The sequence below is a fragment of the Myzus persicae genome, unplaced genomic scaffold (assembly GCF_001856785.1).
Source record: "Myzus persicae strain clone G006 unplaced genomic scaffold, MPER_G0061.0, whole genome shotgun sequence".
In the NCBI taxonomy this organism is placed as follows: Eukaryota; Metazoa; Arthropoda; class Insecta; order Hemiptera; family Aphididae; genus Myzus; species Myzus persicae.
The window spans coordinates 63,754-90,021 of NW_019103995.1; the positions used below are offsets into that span (position 1 = coordinate 63,754).

At 29.6% G+C, this 26,268-nt stretch overlaps 1 protein-coding gene across 4 annotated transcripts in view; it reads right to left on the minus strand.

Moving 5' to 3' along the window:
* LOC111037396 (fork head transcription factor 1-like) overlaps positions 1-26,268 on the minus strand; it is a 43,666-nt gene that overhangs the window by 1,322 nt on the left and 16,076 nt on the right. For 2 of the 4 annotated variants that reach the window (XM_022319942.1, XM_022319940.1), the window contains exons 2-8: positions 15,370-15,506; positions 13,816-13,939; positions 5,951-6,159; positions 5,537-5,749; positions 4,363-4,624; positions 3,340-3,389; positions 912-979 (exon numbers count right to left, since the gene is read on the minus strand). In XM_022319942.1, the coding sequence (XP_022175634.1) occupies positions 912-979; positions 3,340-3,389; positions 4,363-4,624; positions 5,537-5,749; positions 5,951-6,159; positions 13,816-13,939; positions 15,370-15,492 (1,049 nt within the window). In that variant the 5' untranslated portion in view covers positions 15,493-15,506. Of the gene's footprint in view, positions 1-911; positions 980-3,339; positions 3,390-4,362; positions 4,625-5,536; positions 5,750-5,950; positions 6,160-13,815; positions 13,940-15,369; positions 15,507-16,815; positions 16,838-23,987; positions 24,316-26,268 lie in introns of those variants that run through there. The other 2 variants (XM_022319938.1, XM_022319941.1) reach the window with 2 other exon arrangements.

Sequence of the window (26,268 nt, forward strand, 5' to 3'; positions counted from 1 at the left end):
GTTACAGTAGTAGGTGAACAATATGGAATATAAAATATTATAAATTATGGCGATATTAAACTGTTGGGAACCCGATTGATTAGTGGTACGTCGGAATCCGGTATATTTTCTACGCACGAAAATTGTAGTCGATGTAGTACAAAAAAAAAATGTTTTAAGAACAACCGTAATGTTGATTAAACCAAATACAAATAATATTATAGTAAATAGGTTCTAAATACTAATGTAGACACTACAATGTATTATCGTCATTCATATATCAATGATCAGTCGCATACACGTAGCTATCGAAATATCATTAAGAGGACGCCACGCCCGCGTAATATTATGTTGTCTCCGTCATCACAAACGTATAAGAGTACAATACGTTATATGTATATGACAATATAGAAAATTAGGGTTCAACAGAACCAATTCTATGTAGTTATCTCCATTAATGAGTATCTAAGTGGATTGACTTATCATCGAACTCGAAGGTAAGATTAGGACATTGTACTTCTTACTATATTATTTTAATTTTGGAGTGATTATGAACATTTTCAAATTGTAATATTTTACTTAAACAGTAATTACTCATAACTCGTTCAAAAATTGCAATATCGTAAAAACCAACATACACACTACAAATACAGATAATGTGTCTACGTCTACTTTTAACTTTTCAGGTTGGTAACGGATCAAATTCACTTTTATATTAAAGCTATAACAACAAAAAATTGGTTCTGCTAAACGCATCATATAAAAAGTACTAAACATACACTAGTTGTACCTAAGACGAAGACAACAGTTACACATGAGGTTGTGGTATCCGGTATACCGACATATAGGTTTCAAATTTTATACCGACGTAGAAAATATTAAATAATACTATTATCAGTAAGTTGAATAAAATTAAATGGCGTTTGAAGTACCTGTTCATTTTGAAGCAGTTGTCGTAGGTATGATCCTCACTTGGGCATATCGTAACAATTGGATATAGCTAAAAAAAAACATTAACAAGTTAATTATTATTATTATTATTATTATTATTAGTTTATTATTCATCAATATATAAATATTATTATGCTATATGACTAATATTATAGGCATTATGGGTAATTAATATAGGTAATTATTGAAAGCTTTTTTACGGTTTAAATACGCATGTTAGTAGTTCGATAGGCAGGCAAGCAGTTGTAGCCTTGTAGGTACATGTATTTAACGTGTTTGACCGCAGTAAATATTTGAATTGATTAATCTTAGTGAAGTATTGTATTTTAAACTCTAGCATGTCAATTATTCGGTAGGTACGCACAATTATTCAACGAACCCCAAACTTATCTTTGCCTGAACATGTTTTAGTTATTTAATATTCTTAAAAAGAATTTTTTGAATATTATTATTTTCAACCTTTTATATTAACCATATAAATGTATAATGATTATTCAGATTATTGTGTTTAAGCATTAACAGTTTGTAAAATATTTTATTGAAACCATCATATTATTAGAGTGTTTTAAAAGTTAACATGACAAAATTATAAATAATTTTCATCGGTGGCTTCTAAAAATATCCTAACACCTACCCAACTATGTTTCCAAAATACTCTTGAAACTTGGTTCCCCTTGTATTGGTCATGATGGTTATTGAACCTATAGCTATAATTAGTGCTAATAAAGTCGATATATATACCTGTAATTAGTGTCTTATGTACCCACCGACTTAATTTCTAGTTTTTCAATTTACATTACACGTGTTCGCATAATGTCTCATCAATATCTTTAAAATTTGGTTTTAGACGAAAACATTACTAAGCATTATAAAAGTTTAGAAAATAACAATCGTATTATGTTTATATTGTATGCCGCTATATTCAGACTAGAATCCAACTATAGCTGAGAATCGAGATAGCTGTATGTGAGTTCTGAATAATCTATAAAATTGTAAGGAAATTGCAATATATTGCGTAATCTAAAACGACATATATCTGTTTATTTTTGAAAATAACATAATATTGTGATGGTCAGTTAGAAGTTATCAAAACTTAAGTTTTCTCTTTCTTTTTATAATAGGCTAAAAAGCTATAATATAATGTATTGCACAAAATAAACACAGTATATTATGATGGTGTAGCACACCCTCTTTGTTAGGATTAAAAAAACGCAAAAAGACAAATTTTCAATTATTTTAATTGTTTAATTACACTATCAACGTAATTGTTATTATAAATTATGAAGCATTCATTTTTAGAGATTCCTTTCAATACGCTAGTTACTTTAACAAAATTACTGTTCAAGTAATTTTAAGTAACGCAGTAAGATTACTAAATTACTAGTTAATTTATTTTTATTAATATCTACATTTTAAGGATCAATGAATTGATAATATTATATGTAAATATATCATATAGGTAAGTAAAAAATTTCTGACAGTATAACATTTTTGTAATAGATATTAGATAAAAAAGTTTTATTATTAATAAGTAGTAATTTTAAATTAGTATAATTTGGAAAATACACTGTTATTCAAAAATTTTCTTTGGTCCTTGAATAAACATTTTACATTTTTATTTATATACAATTTCATATTGTTGACTATCATTACTTTAGTTAATTATTAATGTATTGAAAATATGATTATTTAGTTCAAGTCCAAGAAATATTTTGAACATAAAAAATAAAAAGTAACTAAATAAATAATTTAATTAAAATGTTCGATTCGTAATGTAATTTAACTGCCAAAAAAGTAGCATCCCCAACACTGTCAATAAGTCGCATCACGTGGTACAATGGCGAATTTAAAATCACAAAATATCATTCACTTCCAAGTTCTAACATTCGTGAAATTACTTTTAAATTACTTGTAAATAAATGTTTAGCGAGTTTATATTTCTTACATATCTCTCGGTAATCGGTATAGCCGTTATTCGAATATTTTATTTGCGTCGAATCTCGAATACCAACACATAATATTTAGATTATGATTTTTGAGGAATTAAACAAGTTAACACTTACTTTCAAGAAAATAATATAAAATTGTTTGGAAATGTCGTATCCCACGAGGTATAATTATGCATTCAGCATTGTTAGTCGAGTACGTATCTACATTCATTATTATCTAACATCGTCTTAAATACCTATTCATACATATTACCAACTAAAAAAGTGTCTATACTAAATATTTTGGCTCTTGTTAACGGAGTTCCGTCAATGTTTATTAATAAACTTACAAACGCCGTGTTCTGACAGACGCGTGACGGCGGCGGAACAAACGCGTGTGTGGGTACGGGAAACGTAAAAATAAAAGCCAAGGTAATCAAATAATGTTACCGAAAATTATCCAATGTAGACATTTACGTACCCCGGCTAGTTCTGGATCCGTGTCAGGTTTTGTTTGAGTTAGCTGCCAATCTGAAATTAATAGACCCATTAAAATTGCTTGCACGTCTAATAGTAAAAATAAAAATGATCTTTCCTAATTCCTGCCTATATTGTTATTATTATAACGAGTTAATGACCGAATTTAACACGATAATAATACTAATCCTACCGTGTCATCGCCACCACGAATCGATCGAGAGTAAAGGATCTGCCATATTATTTTTAAATGCAGCCATTGCAAATTACACAATATTGTTATAAAATAATGAATGTAAATTAGTATTACGTTGTTGAAACGGATTTAATTTCGCAGTATTTCGGTCTGCAAGTATCAATAGACTGCAGTACTTATTGTAAATTATAATATAGTACTGATTCCCAAGCCTGAGAATAAAAGAGTTACAAAGTTAAAGTTAAGTTGAAACTTATTACTTTTACTTCTTACTTTTTAAAATGTTCTATATCAACTTAACTTAACTCGGTTAAAAATTATTATTAACTTGCTCAGGCTTTCAGATTCCATTAAATTATTGCAACGTCAAAAAAAAAATTAAGTCTAATGATCAAGGTGGGTATAAATTATATCCTCCTTGTTATTGATAAATAATACCCCCACATTTAATAATATTGTGCTATAGTGATATTATGTTTATCTAATTTTATAAGCGAAACACTTAATACGTAATTCTGCTAATTGTGTTGAATATTGTATTATAATTATATAATGTTTTATACGTTTCAAGTGTTCAATGCTGAATAGTTTTTTTAAGAAATGCATATTTTAACTTGATCAGTGTAAAGCCTTCTTAGCTCCCACCCCGTGTACCTAACGATACCTTTTTAGGTTTGGCTAGGAGCCTTAATAATATATTATTATATTTTATTATTTATTATTAAGGCTCTCTGGGCTAGGCAATAGGAATTATGACTTATTGTGGTTACGATATTATTTCACAGTATTGTTGTCATCATTACAATAATATTACTGCTGTGTCGAACTAACCTCTGTCGTGCACGATGCGCACGTGTGGACCGTGCTTGAGCACCAACATTGCGGTAGCGGCATCCACGTCACTCACTGTGGACATCTCGTCCTCGCTCCGTTCGTCCTTGACTGCCTCTATGGTCTCGCCCCGAACCGTCAGACTCGTGTTCACCGTCGACTTTTTACTGTATCCCTTAGTGTACGGGGTCTTTTGCAACGCTTGGATCAGGCAAGGCCGGTACGAGGGTTCGACCATCCAAAGCGAACCTTTGCCCAAGTTCTGTGTAAAGAAATTAAAGACAAATGAAGCTATTGTTGTTGTTGTTGTTGTTGTTATTACAATATTCACACGTGCTGTACCGCCAAAGAGATAACACCACGACCACACGGCCATTATTTATATTTAATTTATATAATATTAAATATCTGCATTCTGCATGTATAAATATTAAATAATGGATATGTTATTATGTTAAGGCTCACTCAAACTGGGTACTGGATAGTAAGAAAAAGTGAAACACTAAGAAAACAGATGACTTAGATGTAGGTATTTAGAACCACCAATAATCATATGATATTCTTTTCCATTCCAACATTCTCATAGCCCCACCACATATTATAATAGAAAATAAAAGTAATTATTGAGTTTAAAAACTACACCTAAGTAGTAGACCCCTCCTTCACTATCAAAGTACCAGACACCAATGATCAACATCTTATACTTTGATCAGTAGGGTCACACAATTCTTGGAACATAATGGTGTCCCTCTATACTCATACATAATAGCCCTCCCCTACTACATATAAGTACACAGTCAATTCCCACCACCTGCTGAAAAAATAAGAAAATATATTATTATTTATTACCTATTTACTTCTATAAAAATGTTCAATGGAAATAATTCATTCAAATTTTAAAATAACATAAATTAACTAATTAAATATAGACTATTTTGAAAAAAGCAAAAACTAAAATCAATTTAATATTTTTATCCAGTTAAAAAGTACCTATACTATGAATTATAAACGTGGCTCTCTAAATATTGATAGTACTCATACTAAAAAAAAATTGACGAGGACAAATACTGTGGAGGTGTAGCTACTATGTAGCATACTATATCAAAAATGCGATAGAACTATTGGCTCTTGGCGGTGGGCATTATGTCGAAACTTAGAAACAAAATAAACTTACGGGAGCTTTTTCCACTTTTCTGAAACATTTATTCAGCGAAAGGTTGTGCCGGACGCTGTTCTTCCAGCCGGTGGGCGCGTTCTTATAGTACGGGAAATGGTCAACAATCCATCCGTAGATGTCTTTGACCGGCAGTGCTTTGATGGGCGAGTCCTCGATGGCCATGAAGATCAGACACGAAAACGAGTACGGTGGTTTGGATTCAGTGTCCACCTGTTAATTTTGAAGACGACAAACATCTGCATTAAGACAGTATTAAGTACTGAATGTAAAACACGATCGCATCGTCATCGTGTATTATAAAAGAACTAATTTTATTATTATACCAGTATCATATCACAATATTAATATAACAACTAATAAGTGAATAAATTGACAATTATAAAATACTATATTCATATCCGGAAGGGTTACCTTTGGATCGTAGCTGGAAGACCGCAACGAGGAAGTCTTGTTATTATTGTTATTATTATTGATGTTGTTGTTGTTGTTATTATTTATGATGGTGGGTAGACCTGCCATAGCTGGCCAACATCGGACCGGCGATATCGACTGGCCACTTGACGAACGAGAGTCTGATGAAGCGTCGTCCGCATAATCGGTCTTTGGCAGCTCGTGAACACCTGCAGAAAATAAAAATTCCATTAACAATATTCATAGTTAAAATTATGTACAATAGGTTTTTATTCGTTTTTTAATCATCAATCGCTAATGTAAAACAGGAGTTTCCAAACTACGACTTCCTGTTAGTTACTTGTGTCAGAACCTAAATAATATATACTAAACTCTTATTTAAATTGTTTAATTAGTCCGATGTTTAATATTTAAAAAAGTAAAAATTACATTCATCTCTAGGCTCAGAATTTAAAACTTGGGTAATAGTGAAAAAAAAAATATATATATATTATAAGACATATAAAATTAATATTTTATTATCTGTAATAACAGAACCAGAAACAAACTAAAACGAAATTCATATTTAATAAATAGAATATAAATACACATATTATACCTACTATAGTATTTATTGGCTGATAAAATAATAGGTACTACAACACGCCTATGATCTATGATATTATACTATTATACTTTTAAATTAAAATGTAATCACGCATTATTTTTCTATGTCATTAAGATTAATACGTAATTCAATCGCAAATAGTACCTACGATGTGAACTTAAGTTTAACTATCTACTTTGGAGAATGATACCCTCAAATTGACAAATGGCTATATTTTGTTTGGTAGGAATTGGATATTGTATTTATGTATAATAGTTAATAACTATAATACAGGATTATAGCCCTATGAAATACTTATTGTAAACATATTAATTTTAATTAAATTAGGTAAGTATACACTTCGTTATAATTTCACCCTAGAATATTAAGTTTAAATTATGTATTTTTAAGTTTTTATTGTAGTTATTATTATGTAAAAATGTTAAACCTACATAATATTATGTTTGTGACATTGACATAATATTACCTAATATTTTTATTTAAATTGGTAGACGGCCGTTACCTTTGTACGATTTTTTTAAAATACCTAAGAATGTACATAATGTCATAATACAATATAATAGGAAGAACATTACATAATACTTAAATATAGTAATATGATATCAATAGTTTTAAAAATAAAATTTACCTAATTATTAATAATCTTAGCGTGTTCTAGCTCAATAAAAATAAATATATTAAACTATATCAACACCATCTGATTACAAATGTTTTAATGTACGTTTTATAGGTTAGTGACCACGGGCGTTACTAGGATTTAAAAGTAACAGTCTACAGGGGCTAGAGTCCTGTAAACGAGAGCAAATGCACCCCCCTCCACTTTTGTCATTAAAAATAAAGTGTAAACAATAAAATAAATATAATATATATTTAGTGATTGTATACCACATACGCCTATATTTAGATGCAAATGATTTGAACACATTATAATCAATTTTTTTAGATGATCCTCTTACTACATTTATTACAGCCAAATCACTGATTCTGTTTTGGGTTAACTCGAATTGATATATACTTTTGTTTTAATATTCTCCTCATACAAAGTACTCACGCTTACTAGCAATTCACAATATTAGTACATATTATATTCATACATAATTATTAATTATTTTATACACTGAACCCATTATGACAGTTTTGTTGTATGCTAGGATTTGAAAATAAACCACGAGGGCCTACCCGCATCGAAGTCAACCTACAATCGTGTACAAAAATATAAAACAGTGCAAAATGGCCAAAATGTGTCTACCTATTATAAATATTTTAAAATGAATTAGCGGTTTTTAAAATTTTTACTTTAGAGGGCGCATCAGTAAAACATTTTTCTCCGCATCTTACATAAGTATAATATTATATAATTGGCAAAATTAAGTTATTATTACCTATCATAATAAATAAAAATTATAAACATAACATTATCTGTGTTTTGTCAGAAGTTTTTTTTAATATTCAGATTTTTAAGAAAGTTATTATCGTTTAATTTGTATTAGTATCTAATAATATTATAACTTTCCTAAAAATAAAAATATCGACAAAACTGAAAACACTCATTATCTGATAATAATACATTTCAATAATATAATCACAATGAGTGAAATAAGGTGATGGTTTTAGCTATATTATACGTAAGTAAGATGGAGACCAAAATTATATTGGAATGCCCTCTCAATAATTATTTCAAAAGTTTATTTTGATACAAGCAATAAAAAAATGTAAATTAGGGTTCAGTAGTGAAACCCGTGAACGACGAAGGTTATACTCATGATGTGAGATTATAATATAATTATTAATAGTCGTCGTTTTATTTAAATTTAAAATTATAATGTTAGGATGGTGTATAAGCAGTTTTTAATTAAAGAATGTTTGGTTAAATTCTGTTTTTTAATGGTAAACGTGATGACCATTTTTATTAATACGGTAAAGATATTAGATATGTTGTAATAATTTATTTCGATCACTTGTGTTCTTAATAAGGTAACTACTGACATTTTAAGCAGTTTTTGTGAAAATTAAAATGTAAATACCAATATATTCTAATTTTTAGGATGTATACAATTTCAGTATACCTAGTGGTTCATTAACTATTCATACAAAAATACAGAATTATGAAATAATATTAGATGTTGTGGGATTTGTACTAAATTCTATTGTTCTAGATCTAGACAGTATATTTTGATAATAATTTTTCAAATTCAGAGAATTACTAATTGTTATTTGATAAATAAACAATTGGTTTTTGTATGTATAGATATAGTGGCGTCGTAGATTCCTCTAGATATTTCCATCACACTGAAAGCAATAATAAAAGAAATACAATATAGTATTAATATTAAATCATATATTTGTGTATACTTTTTAATAGTATTTGTATTATACTTGTTAATTAATAAAATACAACTCAACATAATATACTTTTGGGGTATAAACTATAAATCTTAATAACATTACAGTCATAGAAATATGGTATAGGTATACGAAAGCACAAATGCTTACAATCTACATACACTATTGAGTCGAGTAATTTTAAATTAGGCTGTGCTACACTCTATAATATATAATGTACTTGAATTAATTGTGTTTATACTTCATATATGGTTATAAAACATTCTCTTATTTTGCAACCTCATGTAATTTTCTTTTAACATCAATAATAATATTATGATGATGTGAAAAATAACTTATAAAATTATAAATAATAGGTTTTGACTATAGAATGTACAAGTAGATAAAGTAACCTTAAGATGTATAAAATTGTTTCTTGAACAATATATGTAAATATTTCTACAATAACAATATGTCCATATTACAAAATAACGATACCTTTATTAATATTACTTAATTGTTGAATCAATTACCACTATTTTGTTGTCAAAAAGTCAATATTTATTTATGTATAACTATACTTTAAAATGTTTCATAATTTGCTATAAAAATATAATAATAAGAAATAACACTATGTACATTTTTACACTTTATTTCTGGACCTAAATTTCATTTTTTTTTTAATGCATTAATATAAATAATACAAGAAAAATGTAAAATATTGTTTTACGCATTTTTGAGAAAAAAATGTATTTCTATTATATCTTTGTTATGTCGTAATTTATTTAAATCTGATTTATAATTTTTTTTTATTCAGGTAGGTAGCAGATTATGAAATATTCATTAGCTTTCTATTCAGTAGTCTTTATGTTGTACTATATATCTATATTATTTTATTTACTTATTAAAGTTTAAATCACACATTCATAAAACAATAAAAAGCATGACAGAGAAACAAATGATCATATTAATCATTTTAACAGAAGGGATAATTAACATTATCTTTATAAAGTGTATAAAAAAAATGCAGACAATTATTAAAATTAGATATTTTTATAACAATGTGATTCTAATGTATTTTCTTTTTTATATATTTTATCATGCAGGGCTTAGGTAGATGGTAAAGGTAAATCTATAAATATTTTGTACCAAAAATGTTATTTTATATTTTACATACTTACTTCTACTGCAATCTGTGTTTTTATGAAATAATCAAATATGGAAAATACCGTTTTATGAAAAATCTTTAGAATATCGATGAACTTTGAATATTATTATGTTTTATATTTGAAGGTAGGTACTTTTATTTTCAAAAGCATTTTTCAGAAAGAAAAAAAGTAATCCTATTTCTAGTCAACAATTAGAAATTTATTTCAATCACATGAAACATTTTGGGTACCCACTTCAAAATGGTTTTAAAATGAATGTATTATATATTTATATTAACAATTAAAATTAATTAAATAATTCAATGCACACAAAGACGTTCATAAAATAATCTATAAATTAAATACATTTACATGCCTATTTACATTAACATTAAAATATTTGAATTGAACGGATTTAATAAACGTCGCATGCACAGAGCTATGATACACATTATAGTTCATCTTGTAAAAATGATATGCTTTATTGGAAAATACAAAAGGATATAAACCACATCAACCAGATCAAGAAAAAAGTAAAAAGTTATGCAGTTATATATAATATGGTTCTGAGATATTATATTATTCCGATTTAGGTTTTTATAGCACAGTAAAATTGTGTTTATGATTTACAATTTTATCATTTTAGTCTTAAAATATATTTTACACAAATAAGGTTGAAAAAGATTATTTTTGTGTATTTTAAAACATTGTGTTGTATAGATTCATATTCATACATAATATTTCAACAAATTCTCGTAAAATGGATTATATACATTTATAAATGAATATAAACATTAAATTATCACGTTGGTATGAATAATATAGTATTCAAATATTCAAAAGATTCGAAAGCCAACTGTTATATTATAACATTAACAATCCTACTACTAATATTTTATTGTACTACTTACAATTTTTTTTTCAAACAGGCTATCAAAATGTTGAGGCACCAAATTAAAAAAAAAACTGTATGGTTCTAAAATAGGGTTGTTATCAGTTATATTGATTTGAAACTAGATTATAAAATAAGCAATAAAAATGATTTTTGTGTAAGTTAAAATAATCTCAATAATCCACCAATTTTATGTGACAACTAGGTACAGTTATAATAATATAATGTAAAAGTGTATTTTATATTTGGAAGGAAAATCAATATTATTTTAATTAATGATACTAGTCTAAGTCTTAAATTGTTAACTCCGTGTTATAAATAAGAACTTGGCTAAATTAATTATAATTAATATTTAATATAAATAACATTGGCATATTATACTTTCTAATTTTAATAATACGCAGCTAATTTATGCGTATTTAAAGGTGCCCAATAAGATAATTACCTATAAATTATCGTGTATTTTTTAAAACATAATAGGTATGAATAAAATACCAAGCATAGGTATTATGAAAATTGTAGTTGTAATTTGACATGGATACCTTATATAAAATTAATAATTGGTGTGAGCAATCACAGAGAAATTAATTTATAATTTCCTTTAATAATTATAATATTAAATTTATAATTTTGTGATGTATAAAAGTAGTTAAATAAGAAAATCAGATAATGTAATGAAGGATAATATGATATCGGCTGGTGATGAACGAATTAATTGTATTGTGCATTCAGTTAGAACTTAAAACAACATGATCCAATTAAGCTTCTTCCGACGAAACTACATGTTTAAATCAACTGGTGCTTAGTCTTTAGGATCAAATATGGACTATGGGAAGTTGAGAACATTATTATAATATCACACCATATAAGTCCCTATTTATGTCTGAAGATATTAATTAGTGTACATGCATTTGTAGAAGAAAAAAAATATAAATGAATATCATAACGAATGTAATTAAAGTAACAGATACATTAGGCGCTTATCTAATTTCATTCAATTCAGATTCAATGCAACATAGTGGTTTTAGTGTTTTATGTAGTGATAACATGTGGCAAACGCCCCGCGTTGAAGGTACTGTGATTTATATTTATAATATAATATTACATTATTAATTATTTATACTATAATACATGTTATGTATTGTGAAAATTAGTTTGATTATAACTATGATATATTTAAAAATATTGAATAACTCAAACGATGCCAAACACCTTAAATATTTATATGATATTCCTCAACGTTGTATTCGATAATTCACTTAAAAATCAGTGCTACACTTTCCGTCTCAATGGCTTTTTTTTGCCTTCATTGGCTAAAAACCTATTTATCTATCTAAGAAACAAATGGGCGAGGCGTGATTAAACGGAATGGCGTTATTGAATGTGCACAGGGATGTGGATATGACGTAAGAACAAGTCATCGGTAAATGGAAAAAGTTCCAAGATTAATGGATTAAAATATTAATATAAAATTATAATAATAACAAAGCAATAATTTACATTTTACAGCAATCCAGAGATGATGATATTTTTTAAAAAAAATATCAATAATCCCACCAGAAAATTTTTCCTGAGTAGCCATTGGCGAAAATTACTTTTAAAACAGTAATAAACTACTTATAGAACAATTTATTCAATCATTTATTCATGTATTTATTCAAAGCTTGGTTCCAACTGAGCTTACCAACATTTTTCCAAACAATTATGACGGCTAGCTTGAATGTTTTATTATGATAATGAACAGGGTAACTCACCGCTATGTTAACCCCTTTTTATCCTTCAATGATATATTTATTCAATTTATGTTGTTTAAGGACTTAAGGACAATAATTTTTAACAAATAGATTTTTATTAGAAGCACCCTAGCTGTGATGATAAATTTTTTTTCTAATGATAACCACAACCTTTCTATACCGTAAATATTTAAGTAAATTACTTTTTTGAAAAAATCAACTTCATCATTTCTATAAAAATTATTTGCTGAACTATTTACCGTAAAACATCTGACTCATTTGAAAAATAAAAGTTTGTATCGTTATAATATGATGCTCATTAAATGGTATAAAAAAATATAAGCATTTGAAAGTATAGTCTTTAAGTATACTTTAGTATACTAAATCCCAAAAATCAGAATTCAAATAAACCCATGATAAAAGGAAAAAACGTGGTGAGTATGTTTGGTGAATCATCCAGTATATACCATCATTTTTATAACCTGTAGATTTACAGTAATCCATGTTGCAAGGGTAGTATGTACATTGTACATGGCCCGCAGAGTTAAATTTTATATTTAACAACCTACTAACATTTATAGGTACATATTAAACGTTGAAACTAAACCTTAAATAAGAAAAACGTTATTAATATAATAATGTACTCCTAAATTGGTATCATATTTTAATATAATAATATCATGTTATTACTTATTATGCCCTTTAAATCCAAAAAAATTGAATAATGTCACGAAAGCATAATTTTTTCTATCCTACATGAAATTATTACTTATTAATACAATCTAATAATTATTTATATTACTTTATATAATATTATAAATATTATTTTACGAACAATATGTGCATTTGTAATTTGAAGGATTTTGTTACGGCTGGTTTGCCTTGCAAGTACCTATGATTATAATTTATCTTATATATTATAAATTTATAATACATATAAAGCGTGAGCATAATTGTTATGACCCAACACTATTGTTCGTTCTCCTCATTTAAAACAGTGGCCTGACCTAAATGTACGGAAAATGTTTTTCCTTTAAGAGGACTCGACTAACAATCCGTAACGAAAAGTACAGTCCTTTTTTCTATATTGACCGTTTATTATGAATATATATATACATATATTATATGTATACATATGTATAGTGTATACATTTTATTCTAACCTTTGAGCAGATTCTTGTTTTGCAGCCAACTCAGCGAAGTGAGGTCATCGTCCTCGTTGTCATCCGTCGAGTTGCCTTTGTCTTTGTCACCGCCGACATACACGTTTTCGGACGCCAGTTCTTCCTGTAATTATATAAAGACAAAACAGGACGATGAGCTTACTACTGTCAATCGACAAGAATATGGATAAATGATAATAGATGTGTATAATATGTATAATAATGACACGTCGCCTGTATAATATGATGGTACTATACGTGACCCCTAATAGGTAAATCGAATTATTCCAGACTGCAGGACAAGGATATAAAACGTCGTCGATGTATACAGTATGCGTATGCTTGTATGTGCGTGTGTATAAAAAGCTTCCCCCCTGGGAATAAACGAACATTTGTCGCATTGCTGGCCACTTGATAGTTGTCCAAGCACGTATCTTCGTCTTGTCTGTGCTTCTATTTATACTGACCCCTTGAGCGTTTTTAAAAATAAATCACTGCGGTTGTATCTCAGTCCATATAAAGCGACGTATCCGTACGAATCTCCAGGAGATCATTTAGACATAGTGATTGCAATCATCAGGAACAATACTTTTAGTTCAAGGTTCTAACGTTTTCATGATAAGAAGAAAAAAAACAGTATCACGCGATTAAATTATGTTCTCAGCAATGTAATTTTGTATACGTACTACGTAGTTGTAACTTACGACAGTTCATAACTTTAGTAGGTTTATGAGTAGAATACATATATATTACTATTGAACAATGATTATATAGCAACTGTAGCATTTAATGAACATCTAAGATATGCATGGTAAAATTTAAAATGTACATTTACCTATATGGGCTATATATATCTAAATATACTATATTGTTATAATATGTCTATATTTCTATAGTATATAGGTACATAAACAATAGACATAGTAACAAATTTAATAATTGATGTATTCTATATTCCATCGTATTTGTATACTTTATTTTCATTGACCATAATCTGCACAACGACGAAACCATAGTTTTAATACTCTCACAAGTCACAGTCCCACGTCTATTGGATCAATTTTATGATAGTTATAGTATGTTATTAAAACATTAGAATTTTCACTTGGTTAATGTTTCAAGCGTCAATATTTATTTCGTGTATCTATATTTATCTAAAAAAACATTTGAAATAATATCAGTTTTTATTTTCTAATAAGTACACATTATTTTTTGTAAACGATCATAAGCATAGCACCTAATATGCTGTATTGTTCTTAACAATGTTTTTGATGTATCTGCCTACACGCATTAATTGTAAGGAATGTTAATATATATCTATAGTACAATAGTACCTAATAATAAATCTCAAAACTTTGTTGAAGATAACGAATATTATCTATACTTAAAAATAATAGTGCCAACAATAAAATACTTGTTTGGCTCAATTTATCTGTTCCGAAATATGTGTAATTTTCATAAAGGAATATTAATGCTTGGTAAAGTTATTTAGGAATTAATGTTTACTCATTTGGGCAAAATTTGATAGTTGTCGTTTTTTCTTTGATAACTCACCCGGACTGGGAAAGTACTGGCTGGTACTGTAACGAAGACTGTAGTGTTCATCATTGTAGCCCCACAGTTACTCAGAGCGGTTACGCCCGTGTCTTCGTCAGGTCCTACTTGATCCGGTGCCATGTTTTCCAATTCGGCTAAAACCAATAAACGATGACATATTTTATTTCTAAACAAAAATAAGGGGCGTTTTGCTTATACACAGTATTACTATTATTTAAATAACCAAATGGTCGGTTTTTAAAATACATCGTGTCTAATCAATATTATCGCTACCCATAATATCATCTGTAACGTGACCTGAAGCCATACTTCTGCTAAAACATTAGACGGTCTCCATATTATTATTGTTGTGTGGTGAAAATACACTCAATTATTATTATTTATATATAATACAGTTACCGAGGTACCTTGGTCTCGCGTGGTATGCGAGTAATATTATTTTGTTTGGCGAACTAGTACGAGCAACCAGTTTTCAGTGGGGCGACAATGACTCACAAATACAGCAATTGGCTGCGGAGAGAAAGAGAGAGAGAAGATAATAAATACACAGTACCCTATACACGTGTACTGTAATACACACACGCGCAAAATATGTTGTAAGAGAAAATAATTCGGTCTCGTCCGGTTTCCATTTTAAGGCATGGACGACGACGCTGCCTGCTGTACGAAATGGAAAAAAATGTATGTTGTATAAGACCCGCCATCTCTTCCCCCACACTACGGGACACAATAAGCCCTCTTCGAGATTGTCACACTGAACAATCGTTTTTCAGTCATTTTATAACGCGTATATATAACAAAACAAATTGTAAGCTATATAAATCAACAATCGACATTTTTACAATTTGGTTATGGGATAAAAATTTATAGACAGGACAGACGGCATGAAAAAAATACTATTTATATTATAAGTAGGTCGTAGGTATAGTATTTTCTATATTATAATATACCTATATTACTTTTAAGGTGTCTTCCAAATTCCGTGTGGAAAATAATCGCATAGATCGCATAGAGAAACCAACATAATTCCCATTGCATTTTTGTCATACGAAATTTCAAAGAGCTTGTATTCATATTATACCGTTTATACCTGACACCTGCTTATAAACGCGTATAAAAGCCTGTGAATATCTAAAAAAAGGATTAATGGAAGCAGTCTTGATAGTATTTTTTAATTGTACAATTATCGACGTACGGTTCGAAAATAATTACTATGCATTAAAATCAAATTACACTTTGAATATTTTTATTTCGTTACTGTATCTACTATACCCTTCTTTTATAATTATTATAGTATCGTACAGCGCACGGCTTAACTAGGGCCCCAATAGTTTTGCTTTTATGCGGCACGCACATGGTTTTTGCGAAAAAAAAATAAAATGCAAACAGTATAATCGATTAACATTATAGTATTATAATTATATGCATTTTCTCTATACCTACTAATCATTATGCGAAGCAAAATGCATCAGCCATATCATATTGGACGTCGGGGACCGAGTAACTCTGTATACGACTACTCGCAGGGCACAAATGCGAGTTGGCATGCGTTTATAACGTTAGCCGTCGCGCACACAATATTTTTATACAGTAAACGAAACAATACCTATCTAAACGCAGTCTATTTCGACGTCGGGCGGCGACTGCTCAGACAAGTCCCCACGAACACAACACTCGTAACTCGTGTAAACGATGAGAGTTTATTTATTTATTAATTTTATTTGGACTGACGCCACGCGCGACGCAATTTTTGTTTTATTTTGACCCGCACGCTGCGTATCTAGTAGCTACCGCGTGCACTGCTGCAGTGGCACATGATATTTCGTATTAGATAAAAATATAATATAATATGTTAACCACAAACGTGGGGAGTTGGGGACGGACGGGACTGACGGAAGCACAACGCAGCGGTGTCGTATGTGTGGTGTGGCGTTGTTCCTGTACCAGTGTCGGGTTTCAAATGACGACGATTCGACGCCACGCGGCCCGCATATTATCTCTTTAATAAGTAGCAGTATAGTGATATTATTATATTATTTACGCTATATGCGGTGGTTGGGGGGGGGGGGTATTTTAAATACCAGCAATAATAATATGCTGCGTACCGTTATATATAAATTAAAAAAATTATTCGCTCTCGAGGCAGAAATCAAAATTGTGCGGGTGCGCACGACGAGAGTAGCACACTACGCATCCCCTCGGTATTGTGACGACAAAAAAAACATATTATTTTATTACGCCTCGGACATTTATATTTTTCACGAACGAGAGAGGGCCCTACATTATATTCTATGATCATATGATATAAAATCTTCGGACGTTCGATAGGTTCACGGACGGAAACTGCTTCGGTATTATAGTGAGCGTTCCCCTACTCGGGCGGTATTCTCTGCCGACGCGGACCGACCGACCGTCCGTCCGGTTCACCGACAACGTTATCTCGCCGACGGCGGCGGCGGTGACCCCGAAACGGCGGCGCGTTCGGTTGCCCGAGCTGTTTTCAAACTCACGGCGCCCGAAACGTGATCGCCGCCGCCGCCGCCGCCGCGCGGTATGCTCGCGACGACGTTATCGGTCTGCGGGTGGCGTGCAACGGTCGGCGCGCGGCGGCGGGGGTCAGGGATAGATGTTCTGCCAAAGACGTGAAAAACAATTAGCTCTGTCGGAGCAGAGGAAAAATTAGAGAGAAAAGAGAAAACACCGAAAAAGAGTTGTGCCTTAAAAGTTTCGCCGGAGTAGCGTCCTCCCACACCGAACGCGGAGTGGCGGGTCCGCGGAATTAATTAATAACGCACGCGTTTTTCAACACCCAAGCTCGTTGAACACTCCTCCCCCCGCACCTAACCGTGACTGAAGCGCACACCGAGTGGTTTAAGTGCGTGTACAAACCTCGGTGGCCGTGTAAACGCGCGCGCTGTTTAAGCCGTTGAGATTACTTCGTTTTCTTTCGTATACAACACTACCATAATACTATATACACATAATAACTACAATGTCATTAATGATATTATGTCTATTTAACCGATTCGTTTCGCTCGGTACAGCATAAATATTATATTATAAGAGATAATGCGATAGGCGACGACGATTATTAGTTATTGCGATGCCCCGTCGTCAATACAACCTTATTGTAACTATACAACATAACATTATACACTGCACACGTGCGTGGATATGGGTCACGACGAAAAGGCGGCGGCCGACCCCGACGAGGATACCATATTGTACGTATAGGTATGTACGAAGTACGATGCGACGCGATATTTGCCGATATATGCCGGTTTGATGTGATTTGAAAGAATACGGTTTTTCTAAAAACATTTTTATAAGCATAATAAACCTACTTACTTGCGAAAATCTTCATACCGGGTCTTGTATCCATAGAGGACCCAATAAAATCAAGATTAATCCATCAACTATTTATAGTATGTTTAACCTTCAAGGCTAATAAAGGAAAAGCTTATTCTGCGATTTTCTATATTTATTTTTTTCATCAATATATTATAAGATTATAAGGTAATTGACGAATTTGTAGAAATTCCTTACATGGAAAATACTTTTAATTTATCATTCGACTCCGTACTTCAATACTCTAAATTCTAATCTGTAAAGTCTAAATTACATATTCCTATATCAGATTTGATTTAGCTTCGTTTCTTTAAATCATAACTATTAATTTTAAGCATTTACATAAAAAAATACTATACGTCTATAAAAGATAAAATATACAAGATGTTATATTATGTTCAAGATAATTTATGTTTTGATAAATATCACTGTAATGAATAACTATTGTAATGATAAACACCAGAGAACAGTATTGTAATATAAACTTAAATTGCATGACATGACTAAAAATTAAGCTAGTTTATTTAATATATGTCATACAAAACAAATTGACTTAATTTTTAATAGTACTTGACCGCATTGAACATATAAATTATACACCGTAAAAATACAAATATTATCACAATGGCATAATATAATTTGTGTACTTGGTAATAACATATAAGCTTAAATTATGATGTATTCAATGATCAATATTTTAAGATATTTATTGAAACAAAATAATAATACATATTATTACATATTAAAACGATTTATTTATACATATTATATTATATATTTAAATACCTATTTAATACGTCATAGTTAACAAAACGACAGAACTATGAATTTGAATTTGAATTAAATTTTTTACTTATTAAATACTTTAATTCATTACCTACTCAATCTTTTCATGTAAAGAACAATAAACGAATGTGTGACAAAGAGAAAGAAAATAAGCGGGTATGAATCACAGAGTGGAGAATCCTTCCATTAGTAACTTCCATTGGAGGAACACCGAGAAGAGTATATTCAAATTTTAAATATAGAATTACGTGGACTACAAATAAATGTATTTACCAAAGCTACCTAAAATTTTAATGTTATAATACTATTGTTTTGAAGGAATTAAAATATGGCGGACATTGAATGTAAAAACTAGTATGTCTTAGTCGCCGTAGTATGTCTAATATGTCTTGCTAGTTGCTACTGACATTACTTACATATATTTTATAATTTATGATATACGATAGTATATTGTAAAAATAATTGTATTATATTACATAGAAATACAAAATACTCTATTTTACTAAATTTAAAAAATTAATATTTATATATTTATTTTAAAGCTACATTATGTTTTCCTTAACTTCCTGTTTTTGTGTTAGTATTAATACATACAATGATTTAATCATACACTTATAATATAATATATACTACAATTTAGTAAGATATATAGTTTTATTTATCTGTAACTCTATAATTCGATTATTGATTTTTATAATACCACTTTCGTTGTACAATTTTTCTAAAGTGTTTTTATAAAATGATTCCATTCTCATTCCAACTCATTTGTGGTCTAAGAATTAAAAAATCATCGTTATAATATAAGAAAAATTAAATTGGAATTTTAAAATTCTTATGGAAATGTAAATATTTATAACAATTTCATATAAATAGTTCTTCATAAATTGTCCTTATATTATGTTCTAGGGAATATTCATTTATATGATACAATTTAATTCTAAATCTTAATATTAGTACAATTTCAAATAAATTATGATATAAAAGATATGAAATTATAAATATAATATTGTAATATTTTAATAGACGAAGATTTAACTTTTAAATAATATTATGTTCACTGAATGTACTTATATTTATTATATACCTATATTTTATAATTACTAAAATAAGTAATTGCATTTTAATCTATATAGTGTCAACTTTTAAAATAATTTTATTTTTTAATAAATGTTGTGTTCTTTAGTTTTTTATAAGTTATGACATTATTTAGAGTTTAGTGAGTCTATTCATTTATTTTAACATTTCTTGAATTTGAATTTGAATTAGTTTAGTGCACAAATATACACCAAACAACAAGCAACGTTTATATGATAGTATATTTATTTATTATAGTGTTTAGATTCGTTTTTTTAAATGTGTAACTATCATAATAAGATATTTCTATTGCAAAAACTGTCACGTAACGTGTCATTACAGATTGTGTAATACATTTTCAAAGTTTTAATCAAGGACAGCTATAGAGCCTATAGAATGGTACACTGTAAACGGACATTAGGTAAATATGCAGTATATTACTTGGATAGTTAACGTGTTAAAAAAAAAGTTTTATTCTACCGCGTGATACTGAGTGATGAATAATTTCATTGGAAAACAACTATCTTGCACTTTATTCGTTGACTTATAAAATAACTGAATTGATTAATAATAAATGGCAAAAAATAGGTTTGCAATGAATAACTGTATCATTCTTCGAAAACTAACATCTCCATTGGGATTATACAATATACATTTAAAATGATATATTTGTATTTAGTGCATATATGATACATTATATAATATAGGTGCATACACAGATACACTACAACATTGATAATATATAAAACAAATATTGATTTATGACGTATACACATTTTTGACTTGAGTTATGATAAAAGCTATAATAGGCACTCATATATGTATAATGTATACTATAAACATCGCATGTTGTAACATTTAAAAATAAAAACCACACTATATTATGTGTGTGTAATTATATTAAATTTGTATTAGTACAGCTAAACAGACATTTTTTAATGTTATATTATATAAAAAATTTGCATTATTAATAGCTGAATATATTCAATGCATTTTATAGTAGTAACGTTTGATTGCACCAACACTATATATTATTATCTACTGTACCCATTAGTTCCAATAATATCTATGACAGCATAAAAAAAAAAACGTGTAGGTATCTCAAATTCAAACATTAAGTGATTGGAATTTGTAATGAAATGTTATTTAGTTTTTATTTCATCAAACAAGTATATTGTGCTTATAGCACTATACCTGTATACCAGTGTGAATGTATCTATATTTAACTGTACACCTATAAGTAATTATAATATTACTTTTTATTATGAAATCTACTCAGGCATCATATTTTTATAACAAAATCGCATAATAAAATTATATTATATTCATTTTACTTCCTATGTGCTACCCACTGAAATGTGGTTGGTAATATAAATATATTTATAGAAAACTTAACTTAACCTATTTAAAAATATTAGACTTCAGTAAGTAAACTTTAATCAAATTTAGTATACCTATAATAATTGTCAAAACGTTATGAGCAAAATTCAATTACATTTAGTTCTAGACAAAATTAAAATGAATTTCGATAAAGAAGATTAATTTGATTTGGTAAAGATACACAGTGCAGTGTACACAATATTGTCATCATGAGTTGAACACGCAACACGACCGTGATGGTGCGCAGATGCAGGTTTCCAAGACTGTAATGAAATAATAATCATCGACTACCGTATTAAGGCACATGAAATACATTTTGGTCAACAATTTCGAGATAGGTATAAATTATTATAAAAAACAATAAACACATAAACATTCATATAATTGTTCGCGGGCAGAAAACCACACTGTAGGTCTATCATAATATTATTATAGTCTCTAACACGCGAGAGAAACAATGCTTAACGCCAGTATAAAATACAGGCTTAATTGTTTCACTAACGTATACGATGCAATTTTTTACTATATGTATAAATTAAATCCTAACCGGTCATCGTCACACAATATCATTATTGTATTATTTATTATAGGGAAACCTTCGTCGTGCATGCTCGCGGTATCGTTTTCCCGACAGTTTCAATACAACGAATAATAATAGTAAAAAATTATAAACTACTACGACAGACCACGATAACATAATAATTTCAAATTATTTTTAGCGTTGCTAACAACAACAACAACAATAATACCGACTACGCACGTATATAATATACAGGTCGACCGGTGGGGCGTCAGCGGTTGCCACAATAAACCGATGCGTTTATATAGGTAACAAGATCGCGTTTCTGGGTCACCGTGGTACACGCGCGCTTTATTGGAAAACTTTAGAACCGAACGTTTGCATAGCTGCGAGTTCGTATAGCTGCAGGTACGCGATAGTCTGGAGGGAGAAGGGCGGATTTATAGACGACTTTTTCTAATTTTTGGGATACATATAGTGCGAGTTGTGGTGATGCTGAGGGGGACGAAGGAGATAACTGCGATCACCGAGGAGAGGGAGATTTTAATCTTGAAATTTGAAAGTAATTGAAAGTACTATGCACTACTACCTATCTATTTATTATAATGCGTATCTTTGTTCATATGTTTACAATAATCATGCAATATTCAAACAATTATCAGGGTGGTAATACAAATGATTGCACTCACCGGTCATTCAAAATTTCATTTAATTGTTATCAAATATTTAAAACTTAGTTCAATGATATTAAACTATTAAAATATAGGCCAGACTTTGGTAAATGTATAAGGAGAACATGTGAGAATTGGGAACTCGAACCTATAAATGCCACTAGGAGGTTAGAACTATCCATCAAACCAACCCGGTGATTCGAATATCGGTTGAGCACATGAGTAATGCGTAGAGATCATTGATGTCTAAACTATAATGTATTAGATGCTACATAATACATACGCTGGACAAGTATACTACGAGTGTAAAGAACGTTCCATGCTTCCAACAATAATGATTCCATATAGGCGGAATTGGGATAACATTTTAGAAGTGGCTTACACCTTTTTTTGTAAAATAGAACATTCAATGCTAATATAATTTACAGCGTATAAGACCATACCACATTAAACAAATTAAATGATTCCAACTTTAAGTACGTTTTTCACTTTCTAAAAATATACCTATTAAATTATATAATCATCACTATCAGAAAATAATCAACCTTAATCCATCATATCTACAATAATAATTTAAATAGGTACCTGTAAGTAAAAAACGACGTATACATTTGAGATATTTTGGGTGAGGGTATGTTAACCCTCCTAAGGATCCTCTGTATTTCGTACTACTTATTACAGAAGACAGATTTATATACAATGTTCAATGTATTCAGATATAATGTAACAATATAATACGTAAGTACGTGGACTTCGCTCGACGGTCGGCTTTTACTACTTGTGGTATACCTAGGTTTAGGTATATGTAATAGTGATGGGGATTCCCGTAGTATTACCGTTGGTCCACAGACTGCCGGCGATGTTTCGCATCACCGTGTCCACCCTGTTCCGCCGGTCACGGTGCGCCCGCGTGTCGCGTTCCCTTTCCTTCTTGCGGTACTCCGGGTCGTTCCTCTGTTCCCGACGGGCTCGCGTGTTTCGCGCCCGCTCCGCCAGCCGGTATATCGGGTCGGCGCGCCTCAACCTCTGCAACTCCCTACGCCTGTCCCGCCTGCGCTGCCGTGACAATGCCTTCTGTTCGTCCGATAACCGAGGCGGCGCCATCCACCGTCGCCGCCACCGCCACAGCAACCGATCACCGCCACCGCAACCGATCACCGCTTCCTTCAACACACACACACATGCACACAGCCGAACGTTTAGTTGAAGTTGTAGGTACACAATATTATTATAATTGTGAAATTGGAAAAATAAATTGATAATTGCGCGTAGTTTACAGACGTATTTAGAGACAAATGTCTAGTCACATGGCGTGCTTCATTTATTTTTATAATATAAAATGTTCTACCTCATCCACGAATTTTGATCTTCTTTCGCAATTATTAAAGTATACGAAATAATCGTGAATCGTGAAAATTTTAAGTTTTGATATGAAACTCAAAAACACTAATTTTCATGTAGACATAGGTATATAGTAATTAGTAATTACTAATTTATAAATGAAAGTATGAAACATGTTAGTAGTAACTAATATTTAATGATTATTATACGTAATAGTGATGAAATAAACTACCGAGTTTAGTGTTAAGATATCATATACAATATATATTATAAAAACCTACTGAATTTAATAAATAAGTCATAATTTATTAATGAAAAAAACATTTTTAATATTATCATTATATTATTTATTTTTATTAGATAGGTACCCGCAAACAATAATAAGCTATACGATAGCCATTATCAACATGCGATAGAAAATATTGTATATACTTATTAAAAACAGCAATTAAAACTAAATACAAGGTACATAAATATATAATATATTTTAAATTAACACATGTTGATTGTCAATTCAAGATGAAAAAATTACTTATTGAAACATTTTTTCAACTCTTTAACATTACCTATAATATTATAATTAATTAAACTAATAAATTATGTTTTATTACACTTAATCTTATACCTTTTTTTAAAAAGTTTTAATGAATCTTAACTTAAATATTTAAAATTGAGTGATCCCGCTGGTGGAATTCATGTATAATTAAAATATATGAACTATTATATAAGGCCGCTACACTTTTTTTAACACATGTTAAACTTGATGAAAAAAACTACAGTGAACATATGATTATAATAATTATATATATATATATATCATGTAACATGTAGTGCTTTCATATAGTAATATATGTTATTACATATGTAGTTCGGTCATCGAGTTAAACAGAGGGCCTACAATAATCTTGTATTTCTAAACTTCTAGGACGCAACAAATTATTTAGAGTTTTAATTTTAAATTTCATAGCATGTCTCATATTATTTTGTTGGAGGCTCATAAACTCGAAAATGTCAAAAATCCATCATTTCTCATCTCTTTAATATTGTTGTTTACAAAATAATATTAGTTAAGTGTATTTTTGTACCTATCTATTCCATTGGCAACATTGCGAATTGAATATTATAGAAACTATAAATGGTATATATATATATATATATGGCTGTTACAACTTAAAACGTATATAATATATGAATAGATTTATATGGTCCATGAACGTATATAATACGTTTTCCATTTCCAATCGCTTAATAGTTAATAATAATATATTATAGACATTTACAGTGTTACTTAAACCGTTATACGCTCATTTATTCGGGATATTTTTTTGTACGTAATTTCGTATACGCTGGCAGAATCCAATGTCGTGTAACCCTTGATAATCCATTGAACCCGTACCTTGGGGATTATGTATGGTAAAATCATTATGTTAATAAAATATAAGTAATAATTTACTTTTAATACGTACAATATGGATTTAGAACATAATCAGTGGTACCTATAAGTTATAACCCACATATAATACGTGCAACCAAAGGCAATATAGATGTACCATAATTTTATATATTAAAATTTGAAAAAAACGTTTGCTGTTTAGGTAGTAAGTTTCAAGTAAGCCTTTTCACTGTAATGGATTTGTTAAATTTGAATTCAATAAATCCTTCGATAAATCAAAAAAACGAAAAACTAATATTGTATGAGCAGAGATGATGGTGACTACTTTTAATAAAGGATATTTTATAATTTATTTAGTAATATAGCGGTAAGGTTCAAGAAAT